The following is a 19,904-nucleotide window of genomic DNA, read 5'->3' as shown; positions in this document are numbered from 1 at the left end:
GACATCAACCCATCGGGCTTTGGCGCAGACCATCGGGTTGTGGCGAGACTTTAATTTGGAGTCTTACACACAAATCAAATATACACTAAAGAAATTTTTTAACAGTCCAATTATTATTCTCGTTTGTGAAATTTCGATACAGATATATGATATACCGTAAATCGGCAAATTTTTATACTGATGTATTTTAGCGAATTTTGGTCAAATGCTATTGATTGATTTTTACGTTTGAAAATATTACGAATAGTCACTGGCCCAAAAAATTAAAAAGTTCTTGAAATTTCCAGATTAAAAGTTTCGCATGTACATACAATAAATAACGCAATCCATGTACATAAATTACATTACGCATATTTAATCACATAAAATATTAAATTATGCCAAGGCTTAATAATCAGATAGAAACATTATATAAATAATCTAAATTGTGATTATATTGTTGTCAAATAAAAAAAAATGGTTTTAAAGTTCCAAATATATTGTAAGTTCAAAAATATTTTCACAAATACAATTTAGAATAATATCATCTATTTTATGCATATAAAATCAGATGACTTTATTTTACGGGAAAAGGCATTAATTTTTGGTCGGGATCGGCCTGCAGCCTTGGGTATTATATAAGTCGGAAAGCTCGGGATCAACATTCTCTTCATCAACTTGCTGGATACAGAGTAGGTTGAATATTTCTTTGTCAATTTTTTCATAATATTTGTAAGAAATTTTTTGCATCGGTCTTAAATATAATTAGATTTTGGTTAATGGACAATAAAGTTTGTATGTTCTTAAAGTTAGTCTAATCTAGCGTACATATTTTCTCTGGATTGTGCTGGATTTACAGCCGATTAAATGTGACACGACTGCCATTTTGAACATATTGTTTCTGTTTTTTCCCGTAGCAAATTCAACGAAAAAAGTTTGTCTCTGGTGAATTACAGTTAGTAATTTTTTGTTTGTTATTTACTCTAACGAGCGGCAATGCCTCCCAAAAATAAGAATAAGAGTAACGCAGACTGAGTGACAACGAGGGGAAAGCATCAAGGTCAAAAAGGTCAAGGCAAAAGCGACCAGCGGTAGCGGTTGACGATAATCCTACAGTACAGGAACCAGGTCCTTCAGGAAGCATCGCCACCCAAGAGAATATAGTTTGTACCAGAAAGTCAAAATCTCCCCCAGCACCTGTGCCTGATTTGGCCATTGAATCTCAATCAGGTACAAGCATTGGTTATGAGAATCAATATGTAGATAGCATTCATTCACTATTGGCTAGCAATGTCTCTAACTCATTAAGTCTAAAATCATTGGTTCAGCATACATAGAGATTAATTTGTTGTTTGATAACACTTCCGTAACAGAATCTAAAAAGGTAATGAAAAAGAGGAGTTGGTCACAAGAGAAGTTGTTAAACCTAGCAATAATTCAAAATATCAGTCATTGGACAGATGCATTCTTAGTTTATGCTAGCATTTATGCTTCAGCCCATTCAGAATCTTATCACGGTTTGCTGAAATATTTACATGACGTAAGACTTGGGACATCAAGATGTGGGGAGGGGGATTTGTGATGGAAGAAATATGACGAGCAGTTTCGACTTCGCCGCAGTATCGATCCCACCATAGATTGGTCTAAAGTAGACTGAGTTATGGTTGATGTTTATGTCATCATCTCCACAATCTAAACTAAAAATTAAACCAAACAGCCCAGCCTACAACGATTAAGTGCTATATTTTCAACCCAAGGGTCATTGTGACAGACCTTCTTGCCAGTACATGCACAAGTGTATTAAATGTTCTGGGAGTCAACCGCAATATTTGTGCCCTCAATCTAATTATGTTGCTAAGTCCACAAGTTATCCAAGGGGACCACTGCAGGGGCATCCCCAAGTTAGACCCCTTATGTCACACCCAACTCAAACCCCAAGACCACAAAGGTATATTGGCCGTAGGAAATTGCCCTATTAATGTTGAAAAGTTCAATGAATATTTGCAACCATATCAAGACAAATATGCTGCTAATTTTATAAGAAATGGGTTTTCAAAGGGTTTTGAAATTAATTATACAGGCCCAAGGTGTCACGTGTTTTCAAAAAATCTTAAGTCTGCAATTGAACACCATGATGAGTTGATGGATAAGATAAATAAGGAATTAAAGCTTGGCCAAATCATGGATCCTTTTGATCAACTTCCAATTTCTAACCTCCACATTTTGCCAGTTGGCATTGTCCCTAAATCTGATGGAGGGTGGCGAATGATTACCCATTTATACTATCCTAGTTCCCAGGGGACCAACGACTTTATAGACCCAGATTTATGTACTGTGCAGTATGCATCTTTTGATAGTGTAGTCAATATAATTGCAAATTTGGGAAGGGGCGCATTGATAGGTAAGATGGATATTAAAAGTGCTTTTCGTTTAGTTCCAATCAATCCTGGGGATTTCGACTTGTTAGGTTTCTTTGTATATGGATTATATTACAGAGAAGAATGCCTTCCCATGGGTTGTTCCATTAGTTGCAGAATTTGGGAAACATTTGCAACTTTTCTACACTGGCTTACTCAGTTCAAGTCTCGATTAAATACATTAGATCATTATTTAGACGATTTCCTTTTTGCAGGTAGGTCTGGTAGTGATGAATGTGAAATTCTAACGTCTACTTTTAGTAATTTAGCCGGGGATTTAGGGGTACCACTAGCCCATGAGAAAACTTCTGGTCCAACGACAAAATTAATATTTCTAGGTTTTCAAAATTGATACACTAGATGACAATTAAGATTCCAGAAGCAAAGTTAGAAATCCTGAAGAGTCTGATTGGAAATTTTTTTAGATAGGGAAAAAGTTACACTGAAAGAAATGCAGTCTTTAGTTGGAATGCTCAATTTTTTCTCAAAGGCAATCAGATCTAGTAGAGCTTTTATTCGAAGAATGTATGATGCATTTAGTGGAGTTTTCAAGCCACATCATCATATAAGATTATCAGTTGGAATTAAAAGTGACCTTAGAATGTGGCTGGTGTGCTTGAACCATTTCAATGGAGTAGCATATTTTCCTAATACTGTATGGGAAGATTCTAGCATTTTACAGTTATTTACAGATACTGCAGGTTCAGGTCATTTAGGTTGTGGGGGTTACTTAAGTGGAAGTCGGATTTTTCTCCAATGGACAAAACACTGGAACAACCAAGATATTTTGAGAGACATGAATTTTCTTGAGCTCATACCAGTAGTTTTAGCAATAGAGATATGGGGACCTAGGTTGCTACATAAAAAGTCCAATTTCATGTTGACAACCTTTCACTAGTTAGTGTCATCAATACCCAATCTTCCAAGTCCAAAAGAGTTATAAATTGGTAAGACATTTGGTTCTCAGACTGATGATCAACAATGATATATTTAGGGCAAATCACATTGGTAGCTTGGATAACAAAATTGCAGATTCTATTTCTCGCAAACAGTGGTTCCGTTTCAAGACATTGGCACCAGAGGTAAGCATAAGACCAGACCCTCTTCCAGTAGAATTAGTCAACATGATTTACAGATTCAAATGAATAGAAGGGTAGATGCTTCAATCTCTTACAACACTAAGACAGCATAGGAAACAGGGCAAAATTCGTTTTATAATTTCCGGAAAGAATTTGGGTACAAAATTTCATGACCCCCACCTCTTAGGAATGTTGTTCAATTTGTTGCTTATTTGTCACCTGAGAAGTGTTCCTATGCTACGTCTAAATTTTATCTATCTTCTATTAGTTTTCAATGCAAAATCCATAATAGGGTTGATGAAACAAAGAACTTTCTGGTTGTAAAGGTTCTTGAGGGTATGAGAAGAACTGGTAGGTCTGCAGATGCAAGGCTACCTATAACCTTGAAGTTGCTCACAAAAGTTGTTAGGGTTTTACCGAGCATTTGTAGTGATAGATATGAAACAAAATTGTTCAGAGCTGTTTATATATTAGCCTTCTTTGGTTTTCTCAGAAAAGGGGAATTCACATTGTCTACTGGTAATAGTGTTCATACAATTTTACAAGTGACTGATGTTCAATTTCAAGCTAATTACTCCAAGGTTTTTGTACACGTAAGAATGTCAAAATGTGAGCAGGATAGAAAGGGGGTTTCTTTAGCCATTGATAAAAGTAAGAAAATCCTGTGTCCAATAGCAAGTTTGATAGATTATCTTGCAGTAAGACCAGAAATTAAAGGGCCAGTATTTATCCACTATGGAAAAAAATCCCCTTACCAGGTATCATTTCTCTTTAGTTTTGGAAAAATCACTTCAGGTTTTGGGGGTTCAGGCACATTATAGGGCCCATTCATTTCGTATCAGGGCTCCCACTGCAACATTTGAATCAGGTTGCTCACAAGATGTCATAATGGAAGCAGGGCATTGGAAGTCTAGGGAATACAAATCATACATAAGATGTCCTTTTGGGCAGATGTTGGGGGCAAATAAGTTGTACAGTAATTTTGTTAATATAAGATTTATTCAAATTATTGCATAGTATTAGGTCCCTGCAGGGTAGAGTCTGGTGTATGTGCTCCTCTATTAAGAATGCAATGATGGCATCAGTATGCAGACTGGGGGGGGGGGGGGGTAGGAGAGACAAATCTTGTATTGGATAGATTGAAAATAAATATCTGGTGGCAGGGATATTCAGATTTGAATTTTTTTGGGACTTAAAAGAAAGCTTTTATTTTTTTTCTGACAGAATACGAGGAATCTCCTGATTTTTTGGTTTGTGGCGCAAACAATATTAGGTCACTTGATTTGTATACTCTCATTGAGAAAATTAAATCCCATCTAAAGATTATTAAGACTCGCTTTCCACATTCTACACTTGTTTGGTCAAAGATGCTGCAACGAAATAAAAGGAGGTACTTGGGGAACAATAAAGCAATAGAGTGATCCTGTCTTAAGGCCAGTAGGGTAGCTGCTTCATTAGTTTTAGAGTTGGGGGGTTGTTACATAAAGTATCCTGATTTATTGAAAAACTTGTCACGAAATCTGTTGCCAGATAGAGTACAGCTCAATGACCTGGGAAATAAACTCTTTCTTAAAAATATCCAAGGGTGGGGGGGGGTCTAGAATTTAAAACAAGGCAATGTGTATTCTTGAACAAAACATAAAGAACATTGGTCCGTGGGGACTCTTTTGTCAGTTGCTTGGGTGCTCCCCCATGTGTGGGATGACTGCGAACTCTCCTTCGGTTGTTCGCTGTCATGTGGCGTTTGCGCACACCAAAGCAACTGAGGCCTACATAAACCTTGTATTGTTGTGAAGTTTTCACCATTGAACTGTGAAGGGGGTTGAAGTGTTGAACCATTTTATGTGCAAAATATTTGCTGATATGTTGATATGATTTGTTTTGTGCTTGAATTGTGCATATAACTAATTTCACTTAAATAAGTAACCTTAAATAAGTAACCACCCGCGGTTTACCCGGGGTGGTCATTTTTGAACATATGACTTGTTTGTGTTGATGAATTTTGTTGAATTTGTGTGGGTTTGCCCAAAAGTTGTGTGTATTAATTGGCATCCCACAAAATACTATGCCACGGCCAATGTTCGCCAAAATAAAGGTTAAAACAATCATATTGTTGTCACTTCCCTGTATAAATAATATCATCTATTTTATGCATATAAAATCAGATAACTTTATTTTACGGGAAAAGGCATTAATTTTTGGTCGGGATCGGCCTGCGGCCTTGGGTATTATATAAGTCGGAAAGCTCGGGATCAACATTCTCTTCATCAACTTGCTGGATACAGAGTAGGTTGAATATTTCTTTGTCAATTTTTTCATAATATTTGTAAGAAATTTTTTGCATCGGTCTTAAATATCCCACCCACCCATACCCATAATTTCGAGTTTAAATGATTGCATATTTGGTTCTTGGTGCTGGCTTTTCCTTTGTATTTTGCAGAATCCGTTGCACTGGATGTCGTCTTCAAGAAATGTCGTGGCATAACCGGTACAGGAGTGGCGTTTGCGCACACCAAAGCAACTGAGGCCTACATAAACTTTGTATTGTTGTGAAGTTTTCACCATTGAACCGTGAAGGGGGTTGAAGTGTTGAACCATTTTATGTGCAAAATATTTGCTGATATGTTGATATGATTTGTTTTGTGCTTGAATTGTGCATATAACTAATTTCACTTAAATAAGTAACCTTAAATAAGTAACCACCCGCGGTTTACCCGGGGTGGTCATTTTTGAACATATGACTTGTTTGTGTTGATGAATTTTGTTGAATTTGTGTGGGTTTGCCCAAAAGTTGTGTGTATTAATTGGCATCCCACAAAATACTATGCCACGGCCAATGTTCGCCAAAATAAAGGTTAAAACAATCATATTGTTGTCACTTCCCTGTATAAATAAATGTCGTAGATGGAACGTACTGAATTTACAAAGAATCTTCTTAGATTGACTCACATACAAACTTACTCACATCTGATCTTTCACAACTCTGCCACTTTTGTACTGTCCAGCCAATTAAATTAGGATAGAAAGTTGCATGATCAGGGGGAATCTGCATGTTTGACATGAATTTAAGGGGTGTCGACCCTCTGATAAGACAGATAATTTTCAAAGTACAAAATATGAATACTACTCATAGTTTTTATTTTCAGAGAGTCCTAATTGAGACTTCTGAATGGTCAGTTCGATGAAATCTAACATATGATGGAAACATACTATACCTTTCTATTTCTTCAGTCAATTTCTTCCTAATTGTTTTATTATATTTAACAATAAAACATTTACAGTGGAGCCTCATTTATCCGGACGCTTTGGTTCCTAGTCAATTTGTACGGATATTTGAAGCGTCCGGATACCTGGATCACCAGTTAAACAGAAAACAATAACATATAAAAATTCTGTCCTGAAGAAAAATTGTCCGGATAGTGAAGCATCCGGATATCTGGGGTTCGGATTTCTGAAGGTCCACTGTAAATCCAACCTCGAAAGCCTTATAAATTGAATAATTTGTATCTTTTTAAGGACCATTTTAAAAATGGTTTGTTTAAAGTACTTAATACAGAATTTTTGTTATTATGACATTTTTTCGCATGAAGAAATATTTAGAGGAAAGATAACGAAAAGATAACTCCTCCTCACAGATGTATTCTTTTTCTTACAACCACATATAACATTGTGATTTTCTGACTAAGAAAGCATCGCTTGATGATGTTTTCTGACATTATAGGTATGATACTAAGTATTATTTTCATATACACCTCATATTCTAAATTTAATGTTTTGATAATAAATAGTTTCTCCTTCTATTTTCTGTGTTGAAATTTCTTCATATCATGATCTGACATAAAAATCATTTCTGAAAAAAATAAGCAGCGCTTTATACTTCAATCTATTTTCCTGTGGCTCACTGCTTGTTGAACATCGGACTATGTTAAATGTAACTTATCTCTGATGCCCATGAGAAGTAAGCATCCCCTTTTAATTGATCACGAGAAAGGAGTCTTTCAGGCCCATCTTCAAGTAAATTGTCTCATTTTAAACTAGAAAAACATTTGAAAATATCAAATTGTTTTTATCTTCTAAACAAGGCCTAAATGTCAATTTCTATGGGTAAATATAATGCAAAATATGTGATTATCTTATGTACTCACTTTTTATTGATACAAATACAAATTAATGATAAATTCTACAATACTATATTTGATAATATTCACGAACACACCCTTTCCTTTTTATAATAGTGATCGCTTAAAGAACAATAAATAAACTATTCAAACTTGTGTTCTTTGGCTAATGGATCATCGTTTGCTCTTGTGTCGCAAAATAAGGGGCTGATCCTAAAATCACAGGTTCAAATCAACTTCGGAACGTGGAGACCGGCTTTTCGGATGAGGCCGTGTAAATTGAGGTCCCTTGTTGCAGTACGTGTTGGTACGAAAAAATTCCCTAACGACCTAATAGTCTTTTTTATCCATCACAATGTAACAGTCCTGACTGCCGATTACAAGAATAAATGTGCAGCCTTCCATAAAAAGAAATGGCATCTCCATATACGTGAAAAATTCTATAGAACAACGTAAACCAACAAACACCCCCCCCCCCCAAAAAAAAAAAAAAAAAAAACAAATAACAATGGACAATTCACACTGTACTCCAATATGGTTTTAAAGTACCGACAACACGCTCCTGCGAGCATTGTTATTTGTGAATCCTTCTATCAGTGAGTCATGTAGGAAGATATACTGCTCCTAAAAGTATTGTAAAAAAGCCAGTGTAAAATGAAAATTTAATAAAATATCTTCAATCATTATTATATCACAGTTCAAATAGATCCAAAACCTATTTTCATTATAAATCTTTGGTGACAAGGTGATCAGAGGGGGTGGGCTTACCGGTAATTTACAATAAATTTTTTTTAACTAGAGAGGAAATGAAAACGCTTAAAAATTAAAACCTGGTAGTAGTCAAGATGGTCATTATTGTCGGGTAAATTACGTATTTCATCAAATTTGAAAATAAATAGATCTTACGCATGTCTGTATAGATTTCCCGCGTTGATGTCGAAGAGAAGCTACGTATCCTTTGACGTCAATCGTCTGCTCAGCAGTGCCCTCTTCCAGGAGATAATCAAGGGCGATAAGTGTCCCTGTTCTACCAATCCCTGCGCTGTAATAAGAAGGGCATGTCATTTTCTGTAAGACTTTTGATTTATTAACAGATTTCATATGACAACATACTTACAGAAGTAAAGTATTGCATATGTTACTTTAATAAAATTCATGATTTAATGAAAAGTTTAATATTTGGGAGCAAAATAATTAATACGATATTTAGAAATTTGTATATTTTAAACTTCTATTAAAAATATTTGCATTTCAAACTTTTCAATTATTTGAAAGAAATATGCAAATCTGTTTATTTCCTAATACTGTGTGAAAATTTCAATATCGATCGCAGCTCGCTACTAGATATGTCAAGTGCAGTGTATGAATGTCAAGCAGTGAATCCAGACTTTGATACAATGTAACCAAATACACCAAACTTAATAAAATGCAAAAAAACAAAAAATGAATGAAAAAAACTTCCTACTAAAAACTTCCAAGATACAAACATTTTTCTCACAAATTCTAGCTCCTATTCGATATTTTGAATAATCTAATACTGAATAATAGACACTTATTATGCGTCCGGAAACTACCGGTATCAATTATAAATAATGTTTTTATGTGTGAAAAATATAGCTTTTACGTTGTTCCTTTGCATTATTTAGACCATGACTTATTGGTTGTGGAATCAAATGAAAACTACGCAGCATACATCAGGTATTTCAATTCTATATTTGGCAGGGAGTTTGGTTTTTGGTTACTTTTTTACAGATCGTGTATATGAGAATCATATTCTAGTTTGTCTGGTATGACTCGGTCATTAATGACAGCTGAAAGTGGGATAATTCCTTAACGGTTTCGATCATTATACAAATTATAACTAATTTCGAACCATCATTAATGACCAAATATAGAAAGAAAACTAAACAGTGTTTATAAAAACATTCCATAATCATTCGCACAAGGTGAAAATATCTTTAAACTGCTTCAAAATCGAAACAATAAAATTAAAAAAATATGATGTTACAATCTCTGTTGAATTATAAAAACTATGATTTCCAAAAAATAAGCTGTAGTGATTTCCTTTACAATAACATTATATCAAGTTTTTATTGGCATATTTCATACCAATCAATATGTTATAGATCTTATATTATACTAATTGAGAACATATAAATGTTATCATAACAGAGGGCTTGTGAAGTTTGGTCTGATCAATAAGAGGTCTTTAATTGCTCCACTTCCGCTGTTTACAAATTTTCCAATACAAGTTTTCCTCTAATCGTGATCTGTATTCGATCTTCACTGGATACCTAATATTCAGCATCGTTATATATCCACCTTTTACGTTTCATACACTTCTATGTATTTACCTGCAGTGAACAACAATTGGTCCGTCTGATGACGTCATACCATTCTTAACTAAATTCCGGAAGCAGATGAGTGACGTCAACTCCTCTGGAACAGAGTTGTCAGGCCACGTGGTGAAATGAAACTGTGTCACTCTTTTTTGTTCTTCCTGACCAATTAGAGAGGAACATGGGGGTAAAATACAAATTTCAAATTATTATACAATTCATTTTTAGACTTTGTATACTTCAAATTATATTCCAGTCGGAAGTAGATGTTTTGATTCTATTACATGTATGTACTGGAGTCACTCCAAAGAAACAGATGAACTCAAACTTCAAAATTTCAAGTTTATAACAAAGACTTTGGTGATATACATTATGATATATCCATTATACGAATATATATTTAAAAAAACTCAATTTTATTTTTTTAAAATATAAATTCAAACCATGTCCTTTCTTTAAAAAAGTACCATTTTGGACATTGCAAAAGTTAATGCGGACATAAACCCCCTCAAAAATATATTCTTAAAATGATAAGCCATTAATGTCTAGCTATGGACAATACATATAACTCAATTTTCTTAGGCTTTTGAATAGAACAAGGCAATATTTTTAAGATGCAGTTAACCTGATAATGTACAATCAAATAGCGCAATATGTAGTTGTCATACACATCCACTGTGTCCAGTCGAATGGTGTATGGACCAATGTCCAGCTCTGTGTCAGGCCAGTACTTGAGACACTTCATCTAAAAAGAGGGAGTAGGATGCAAACCGCATAATAATCAATCCTAAAAGTTTAAATGTTAAATACAATTTTAATATCAAGGAAATCATACATATTTAAATTAGGATCATACATTTCATGTCCTCTGACTAATAAGAAAGAACATACAGATACATACAGGTATCAAAAACTCTCTTTATATGCAAATTTAACCTTTTTTCTTAGAATCTTAAGCTAAAGAGAGGGTTGTGGTATTCTATGTATCAGTTTTGTTAGGTAATTATCAAGAACCTTTTCTCCTTCGTACAGATTTGTCAGCATAACGATTCTTGTAGAGTCATTCTGCCAAATTACCGTCCAGAAATCTTCTAATGTTTTAGGATTGAAAGGACCTGATGCATTAAAAAATAATAAATTATTCGTATTGAAAAATTAACATATGCTCTTAATTAAACTAATTATCAGTTGGCAATACTTCAGAAAAAGTGTCTGTTAGACAGGATGCTATTAAAATTCATTTCTCAAAATAGATAAATTTCCAAAAACTACTTAAATTTTTCTGTATCTTTAGCAATATAAAAACTTTGAGGAAATTAAACTTCGTTTTCAAAAATGAAAGTGTGGACCTTGTTAGGCTATGTAAGCACGTTCTTTGGCGAAACCCTAAAACAAGTAAATTTGCTATATATAACAGCAAGAATCGAAATATACACTTCCGTGGGAAAATTACAAGACAGAAATGTGACTCGGAAATATATCAGAATAATTCATTTTATACTGACATGAATGTATGAAGCATTAACAAAATCATCGTTCGCATTATCTTCTGTTCTTATTAACTTCACGCGATTATAGTCATCTGAAAAAAAATGAAATAAGATTTAACATGTTTTAAAGATTGATTCAGTAATGGTCCACGCAGACAATTTATTTTCCGGAAATGTATTAATAAAATCACATTTTCTTTTCGCGTAAAGAAATCTTATTAAATCTGATGTAAAATGCGAAGACTTTCACTTACAGGGATAAATGCCTTTGTATCTGTTACCTCTCCTGTTTGAAATCTTAAGTGCATTTGAGTAGGATTCTAGCAATCCACATGGAAGGTCCTATGATTAAAAAGATATGAACTAATTTCATGGTTAAACTTAATATTGATTCAATGTTTTAATACGTTCTTCCGTAATACATGTAATTGTCAATCACACATTGTAACAAAACTAGATTTTTCTTACCCTGTACACTGCCTAAAAATTAGACTTTAGATATTTATATTTCTTTCAATCAATTTTTAGTATAGTATCAGATAAAGACATATACATGTTGCACTTTGAGTATTAACGCAAATGTTGAATTTTTTAATACATATATACAAGTATAGTTTATAAAATATACACATGTTAAGAACAGGTAAGGTAAATATTTTCTATTTGTTAAATTACCAAAAAAGCCTTTGCCCATAGAATCCCTCAGTAAATGTAACAGTAATTTGAAAAAGTCTCTAAACACATAAAAAATAGATTTTCCTGCAACTATATTGAGATTGATGTAGGCAACACACTGCATGAGGGAGTGGTCTTGCTAGTGCATTTTTTTACGCAATGAAATTTCATATTGCCCTTCTTAGATTCTATTTGATAAAATTCATAAATTACAAACTTAAAGGAAATATAAAGTGAAAAGTGCCACATACATTGAACTCTTTTTCTAGTGTACCATTGCATTTTCTTTCTGGCACCTCCTTGATAAACTGCTCTATTGAGACCCTTTCTGACGTCAGATTACCGTACTCTACAACAATAACTTCCTCTTCGACATATCCTGCCTCGTTTTGAGGAATCTCTTCTAACTCGGACTCATTTCTCGACTCTGATCTCAGAAGATTCTTTGGAGTGTGACTTTTCTTTTCGTTCTTTGATATTAAATTATTCCACCTTTTACATGAAAACAATTTTAAGCCTTAAATTCTATTTTATTTACTTTATTGTCAAATATATTAATTTAGCCTTTTGATGAGGTAAATCCATAGTTAATTCGAGTTGGCAGAAATGCATATCAACCTCGCACGAATATGCTTTTTCTTTGAAGTCGATATATCTCTGGATTGACCAAACAGAAGGACTGCATTTGTTATATAATTTTTACAGAGATTGACTGACAGAAAAGTTGAAAGTAATGACGAACAAGCCATACGGTTTCTCTGCTGACATTTTTAACAATTGGAGACAGAGATCAAAGAAAATTTGTCGTTTAATCTATTTGTGTTTCTTAAGCTTTGTACCAATAAAGTAATTTGGGAAATTTACTGTATAGATTTCAAAGGGTTCATATTTCAAAGTTATGTTTTATATCGATAAAAAAAAACATACAGTATATGTTTCATTATAAGGTAGAGCCTTATGAAAGGCACCGTTATGTCTTACTAATTATTGCAGAACAAAATTATAAACAAGAGTTGAAGTACGAATTTTTTTTTTTATCAATTTCAAGTCATACACTGTATTAGCTGTTTTGATTTCCGCACTATTGTTGTTTTAGAGAATAAATTTATTACCATATTTAGGAGCATTAAGTCGAAATGCATTTTAGAATCTATAAATGTTAACTCAAGTATATATACGTTGCTGTTATATACTTTGATCATATGATCAAGTTTGAGCCAATCAGGGAGCTAGGATTATCTGAGAAAAATAATACTAACATATATCAAACTACGAACTTTACCTTGAAACGAAGAGAATCACGACAACCACTAGTAATAGAACAACCATTGCACTCAGAGTCACCAACAGGATTGGGAATTGAATTCGGTCTCCTTCATTATTTCTATCTTCTGTAAATTCATTTTCTTCTGAGAAAAAGCATCTGTTTTATTTAATATGTAAGAATTCTTACACTGATTGTATGACACGTTTTACGGTAACTCTCAATGTTTACATTGTTTTATGGATTTCAATCCTCTTACAATGATGAATTTGCAATGGTGTAATACATCATTGAAATATAGGTTTACATATAGTTTTTGCAAATTATTTGGTAGTCTCACTTACATTATTTGATGATTATATTAAGTGCTACACGTTTATTCAGTACAAAATAAGGGCAAGTGACGCACCCATTTAAATAACGTATACCGTATAAGTAGAATTTTAGCGAGGATTTAATTTTGGCATTATTAGCGAGGGTGCTGACATCGCTAGAATTGAATATCGCTAAAAATTAATTGCATATTATTTGTTATAGCTTCTTTTGTTAGCATTTTAAAATCGCTAAAATTACTTCTCGCTAAAAAAAACCAGTTCTTAGGTAGAAATCGCTAAATTTGAGTCTCGCTAAATTTTTCACTTATACGGTAGTTCTTGCAAACTTTTTCAAGTACACTATAATTCGGGATTTAAAGGCTATTCATACACTCTACAAAATATCAAAAAATATCTTTCCAACTTTTCGAAAGTTAAGGGTTAGTGTATTCATTCTAATGAGGGTCCGGAGTATTTTATCTAAATATTTTATCGATAACCATATCACATATTACAGAGAAAAAAAAATAATTTCAATATGTTCAAAACCGAGGCATCTCCATTTTGTTTTATTCGTATTAAGATAAAAATATAGAATGCGTGTACTTATGTAAACATCCATCACAGCAGTACTAGGTTTGTTTCGCTCAGAATTTGTACTGGTGGTAACCACTTCAGTTTTGTTATCTACAAGAAACAGTGTTTATGATTGAACAAATCATCATTAGGCAAACAAAACAAAAAACGAGAACAAAAACATAATAAAACGCACATATTAGTGGCAACTGAATACAAGCTAAGAAACACATAAAGTTTAAATTCTTGGCATTAGTAAACAGCCACACATTACTTTGAAAAATAATTGTGTCTATAACACATCATATATCAGAAACAATACACAGTCGTCAACAAAAAATATACCACAAGAAATCACTGAAAGATCTTTAATGATAAAAGTTTTAGTTAATAAAAAATAGTTACAGGTGGTCGAGTTTTGGAATTCACAGTAATTTCCATTGTAGCCTTCTCTACAACTATGACAACGTCCGGTTTGTTGGTCACATTTCATCGTTGTGCATGTTGATGGACATCGATGTTGACAATAATCACCATACAAAGATCCTCTGCATTGATTACATACCCCAGATATAGGTTCGTAGGAAACACATGCCTCCCTACATTTAGCACAGTTTATTCCATAGTGATTTGCAGGACAAACTATGAATAAAATTTCAAAATTATTACATACATCATTTCAAATAGAGGAAATGAATGAATGTAGTTTTGTATCACAAAAAAAAATGAATTTGGTCAAAATATGTGTTAAGAATTCAAACTGGCATTCATCAATTTTCAAAAAGGCATTATCACACATTTTCAACAATGGAGAAAATTTAGTCGCTTGATGAAACAGTCACATTCTATTTCTTTTACGATTATAAAAAAATACGGATAAAACGAAGTAATTTTACAGGTCCCAGCAACTTCGTTATAACCGAGTTTTGCTGTAATTATTGTAAAATATGCAAATAATTACTTATAGGATGTACTTCAAACAGCCTCAAAGGTCCTTCGTCGATTCTTCTAATTACAATATAGTTCCCTTTCACTTCTTTATCACACTCTACTATAACGTGGTATTTTGTTGCTGGATTACTAAGCTTCAGTATTTTGCACAGGGTCGTCGTATTTAGATGACATAGAGTTTTAGATATGTGCACTTCATATTCTCCTATATTGAGTTAAGACAAAAAAAATGGCAATGAAGTCTTGCGAAAGTATCTTTTAATATTATATTATTTTTACAAACTGGATAGATTTTAGCCAAAATGACTTACCTCCTCTGATAAGAAGAAGTATCCATTTGATTTCGTAACTAGTGTTCAGCATCATATACCACGTTGCATTGATGTTTACTTCAGTTAAAAAGTAGGTGTTTAGATCGCCATCAAAAGCCTTTGTGCCTTCAATGCCACCAGAATAATTCTTTACTGGGATGTTCCAAGGTTCAAATTCTAATTGTTAAGGGAAGAAAAGAGAGAGAATGTTTCACTTCCAATGTTAGATAATTATTTATAAAACTGTTATAAAAAAATCGCTCAATAATCCATACTTATTGGTTTTATTTCATCAATTTGTATTGCGCCATCGTCCAGTCTTGTGATTATAATTTTGTTTCCTACAACAGGTCCCAGGGGCGTAGTATCAGGGGGGGCCAGGGGGGGCCAGGCCCCCCCACTTTTTCTCCCGACATTACCTTTACTATGGAAAATGTTTACTGAAAGGAAGGTTGGCCCCCCACATTTCAGCAAAGGGTAGTGTTATAAAGAAAATTTACCCCAAAAAGTTTGAAAAAAAGTTAGCCATAACCCCCCCCCCCCCCCCCCCCCCCCCCCCCCACGAAATAGGATTTTCGACTTCGGGCAACTTTTAATTTTAGGTTTTTTTTTTTTTTTTTTTTTTTTTTGCTTGTCAACTTTTTCAGGTAAGTAGAAAAAAATTTTCTCAGGTTGGCCCCCCCACTTCCAAAAACGATGCTACGCGCCTGGACCGTCCATAAGTATCGAGTTTGCAAGTGACTATCTCACTTTTGGTAGTAGTTTCGTACGTTTTCAAAATCATTGAACAATTTTTGGTTTTGTGGGTGTCGTCCTGAATTTTGATATCATATTTTCCTATAAAAAAAAAACAACAAAAAATACTAATCTAAACATTATAATTATGCCGGCCCAATCCCTCATATATCAAACATATATAAATCTTATCTAAAGAGAAGAAGTTACATATAATTATTATTTATTATGATATGAAAACTTTTATTGTGAGTACAGAAAACGTTTATGACAGATCATTTTAGCATACCACAACTAATGCTTAGGAAAATCCAGAATATTGGATATTTTCTACCAAGATTCATTGACCAGCTCTGGCTTACGTCATCTCTGGTTAGAGAAAATGTGTCCATGTCGTCATCACAAGCGTAATGTGCAGGGTAGGATCCTTTTGTAGAGGACTGTTGTGCCTCACATCTTATATCCTGTGTTATACCTTTCAAACAATCCCATAACTTTACATGAGAATTACCATTTATATGCTAAATTTTATAAACTTAAATAGAATGAAAGTTAATTCATGATTCAATTGCGTTACAAACCTATTCAGTTTTTTAGATATTTGTTTTTGACATTTATTTTTATAATAACGAAAAACATAAAGAGTTCAAACGTACCTTTCGTAAAACTTTCAAATATAATTAAAGACGCACAGAAGTACGCCCAAGGGTTGTAGACGTTTAATACTGATGGCATCATGTGAATATTTCTCCACACTAGGATCAACATCAAACAATCCAGCAGTTCAACGTATATTTATTAACTTTCAGTGTTTCCTTATGTGGATATGTTTTCATATCGACATCTACACAGAAACTGCTTCATCCATGTCCGAATAATTAATTAACACGGAAGATTATGATTTGAATCAGTTCAGCTAATTTTCATGCATATTTTTAAGCACACAATTCCTGTTTTAATACACCTGCATATATACATGATATACTACACCATTTCTTCATGTGTCCTACATTATTTCAAGAAAGTTATAAAGAAAAGAAAGACAAAATGATACATGTAAAAGAACCAGTGTTAATGATCATTGTAAAATAAGGTCAGACACCACATCACTATAGTTGATATTTAATTTTTCCAAGAATTTGTCACTGAATAATTGATACTCTAACAAGTTTTCTCATAAAAAATTAAAGCAATTAATATGGATATTTGTGCAAGATACCAGAGGACGCAATTTACTATATTATCCAATTGTAAATAAGTACATGTAAAAGGATTTATATCCAAAACTGGTGGCTTTATGAATTATGAACAGCTTAAAAACAGAAAATAATGATAATTTGTCATATATACTTTGTTGAGATACTAAACAGATATTTAAACAGAGAGTCGTCAGATTACTTAAAATTAGTAGATTACAACAAAAAGAAATATTAGGAAATTGCATTTAAAATTTGATCTGAATTTTGAACCTTCACACAGATATGTAGTATTCGAGAAAACTGATTCGACTGATTCGACAATGTTTTCAAAAAACTCACTTAACAATAAATTGAATAAATGTATCCTATATATTTATTAGTGCTCTTTTCTTTATTTAAACAATTTAACCGATTAACATGTTCAGAGGACATTGGATTCAAACAATTGATATTTATTCAAGTATCCTTTAAGTTGTTCAAAAAACAAATTGATGTGATTGTGTTTGTGGTACAAATAAACAATGCCCAGATGAATACTAGAAGAACTACTACCCATCTCTGTGCCTTTAAGTATTTTTGTAAATAAATATGTTACTAAAAATTATTTTAATTCAATAATAATTCCATAGTGGAAATGTGATATTCACTTTTCTCATATCAAAATTTGATTTTGTCTTTTTCATGGAACAAAAAATTTCTGTTATTAGAAAAAGTGAGCATTACCTTCTTTCCTTTGTACAGATTTTCCAACATGATGATTCTCATGGATTTTTCTATCATGTTGATACCATCCTAAAAATTATCAAAACTTATTTTCTCATTTTTGCGTTCACGCCAAAATAAAAAGACTTGTGAACTTTGCATTGTTGACAGTGTTGGGACTGTATGCTTTGTTAAAGTCGGTGCATTTGCACAAATATATATATATATATATATATATATATATATATATATATATATATATATATATATCAGTGTTTTTATTTAGGGGACACGAGTTAATTGTAAAAGCATGTTTTCTGTAGTATACTATACATCGCCATATTACCCCCACCCCACCCACTGTTCCTATTGTCATGCGTAATATGTTCCTTAAGTCTAAGATCTAAATAATAAAAAAAATATATTACATGTTTACTAGATATCAAAATCATTCGTTTCAAGGTGCAGATAGTGATTAATTTTAGTACGCTATTGGTACGGTACTGATTATCTTAACTGATTTAATTTCGATTGACACGTCGGACATGTGTAGGCTTTCGATTTATGGGTTTCACGAGTTATCTTCCATGGTTTTCGTTTTCTATATTCTTTCTTCGTTATAACACAAAATCAAATATTATAAATCAGATAATTGTATTTTGATACCTTTTTCTAATAAAAAGCAAAATAAATCATCATTTTTGATATTAAAATGAGATATTCCCGAAAATCTACATTAGTGATCGGTTTTCAGCTGTTTTGCGTGGAAGGAAAAGTTAAGTTTTCGATGTGGCCCAACCCGTCAAACAAAATAAAAATATGCCCCATGTATTGATTTTTATCTCCTCTTTTTAATTACATAAATTTTATTTTGTTTGTAGGGTGTGGCCGGGTTCAAATTTTGAATTAAAGATGTAAAAAACGTTCAATTTTGCTAAAAAAAAAAAAAAGCAAAGTGCACGTGTTTAGACGTATACGTATACTGTACAAATATGACGTCATCAAATAAAGAATCTGACATAAACCTTTTTAAGTTCGATACGAGTAGATAATATTTATACCGTTATTTTTTGGTTTATTTCAGGTAAACTTTCCTGAAAAGTATAGGCCGATTATGCATCTTCGTGGCTCTACTTCTTTACTTTCTAATCTGAATTGTGGTTTCGTAGATAGAGAGATAGTGCTCGAACTTTTCGGTCACCCCTCCTATGTTTTGTTAAATAAACATTTGGATAAGTTTTGTATTCTACAACTAGGCAAGAAGTTAGATAAATATTTGAAAGTTAAAAAAATATATTATCTATTTCATACTCCTAAAGTTTTATATTAAGATAAGATATTTCGAGTTATTGATCAAAAGAGATAACTTAAGACCGAGGCCTGTGTATACGCCTCAATAGTGATTCCAATGAAATATTTCAAATGATCGATCGCTTCCGCTTCAAATTTATAGCAATTGATTAAAATTATAGGTCGGCGGAAAATACGAAGTTTTCAGAAACGCAAAGAAATCTACTCGAATGAGCACGAGGAAAGGAAAATTAATATCTTCTTCATCAAAAAAGACTTTGAAAATTTATAAATCTTAGAAATTAAGAAACACAAGGAGTTACTGGAGTTGAGATGATACACAACTACCGAATTCAGCTGTTACTACTTGCCTGTTTTTGTGCGATTTGTTGCGAGGTGTTTTCATCTTTATCATCCTTTATTCTCTTTGAAGGTATTCCTGGATGTAAAGATAGATTAGGAAAT

At 32.9% G+C, this 19,904-nt stretch overlaps 1 protein-coding gene and 1 pseudogene across 1 annotated transcript; one reads left to right on the top strand and one right to left on the bottom strand.

Annotated features, from left to right (window-relative positions):
- The first annotated feature begins 975 nt into the window (after positions 1–975).
- Positions 976–4,896, top strand: LOC134240099 (uncharacterized; annotated as a pseudogene).
- A 3,184-nt stretch (positions 4,897–8,080) lies between these two features.
- LOC134240098 (receptor-type tyrosine-protein phosphatase alpha-like) lies at positions 8,081–16,813 on the bottom strand. Its single transcript, XM_062722199.1, is given in 18 exon segments — positions 8,081–8,217; positions 8,500–8,635; positions 9,948–10,093; positions 10,558–10,677; positions 10,947–11,047; positions 11,282–11,318; positions 11,438–11,514; positions 11,677–11,764; positions 12,349–12,589; positions 13,380–13,520; positions 14,023–14,035; positions 14,282–14,362; positions 14,657–14,893; positions 15,213–15,407; positions 15,514–15,690; positions 15,789–15,887; positions 16,264–16,350; positions 16,538–16,813. Coding segments are annotated over 18 exon segments (2,163 nt in total). The 5' UTR covers positions 16,641–16,813; the 3' UTR covers positions 8,081–8,133.
- Positions 16,814–19,904: the final 3,091 nt, after the last annotated feature.

Source organism: Saccostrea cucullata, unplaced genomic scaffold (genome assembly GCF_032062105.1).
Source record: "Saccostrea cucullata isolate Sc308-1 unplaced genomic scaffold, CSIRO_AGI_Scuc_v1 ctg4179, whole genome shotgun sequence".
NCBI classification, from domain to species: Eukaryota; Metazoa; Mollusca; class Bivalvia; order Ostreida; family Ostreidae; genus Saccostrea; species Saccostrea cuccullata.
Note: the sequence above shows the minus strand (reverse complement) of the source record. Positions and strands in the feature narration are given on the sequence as shown.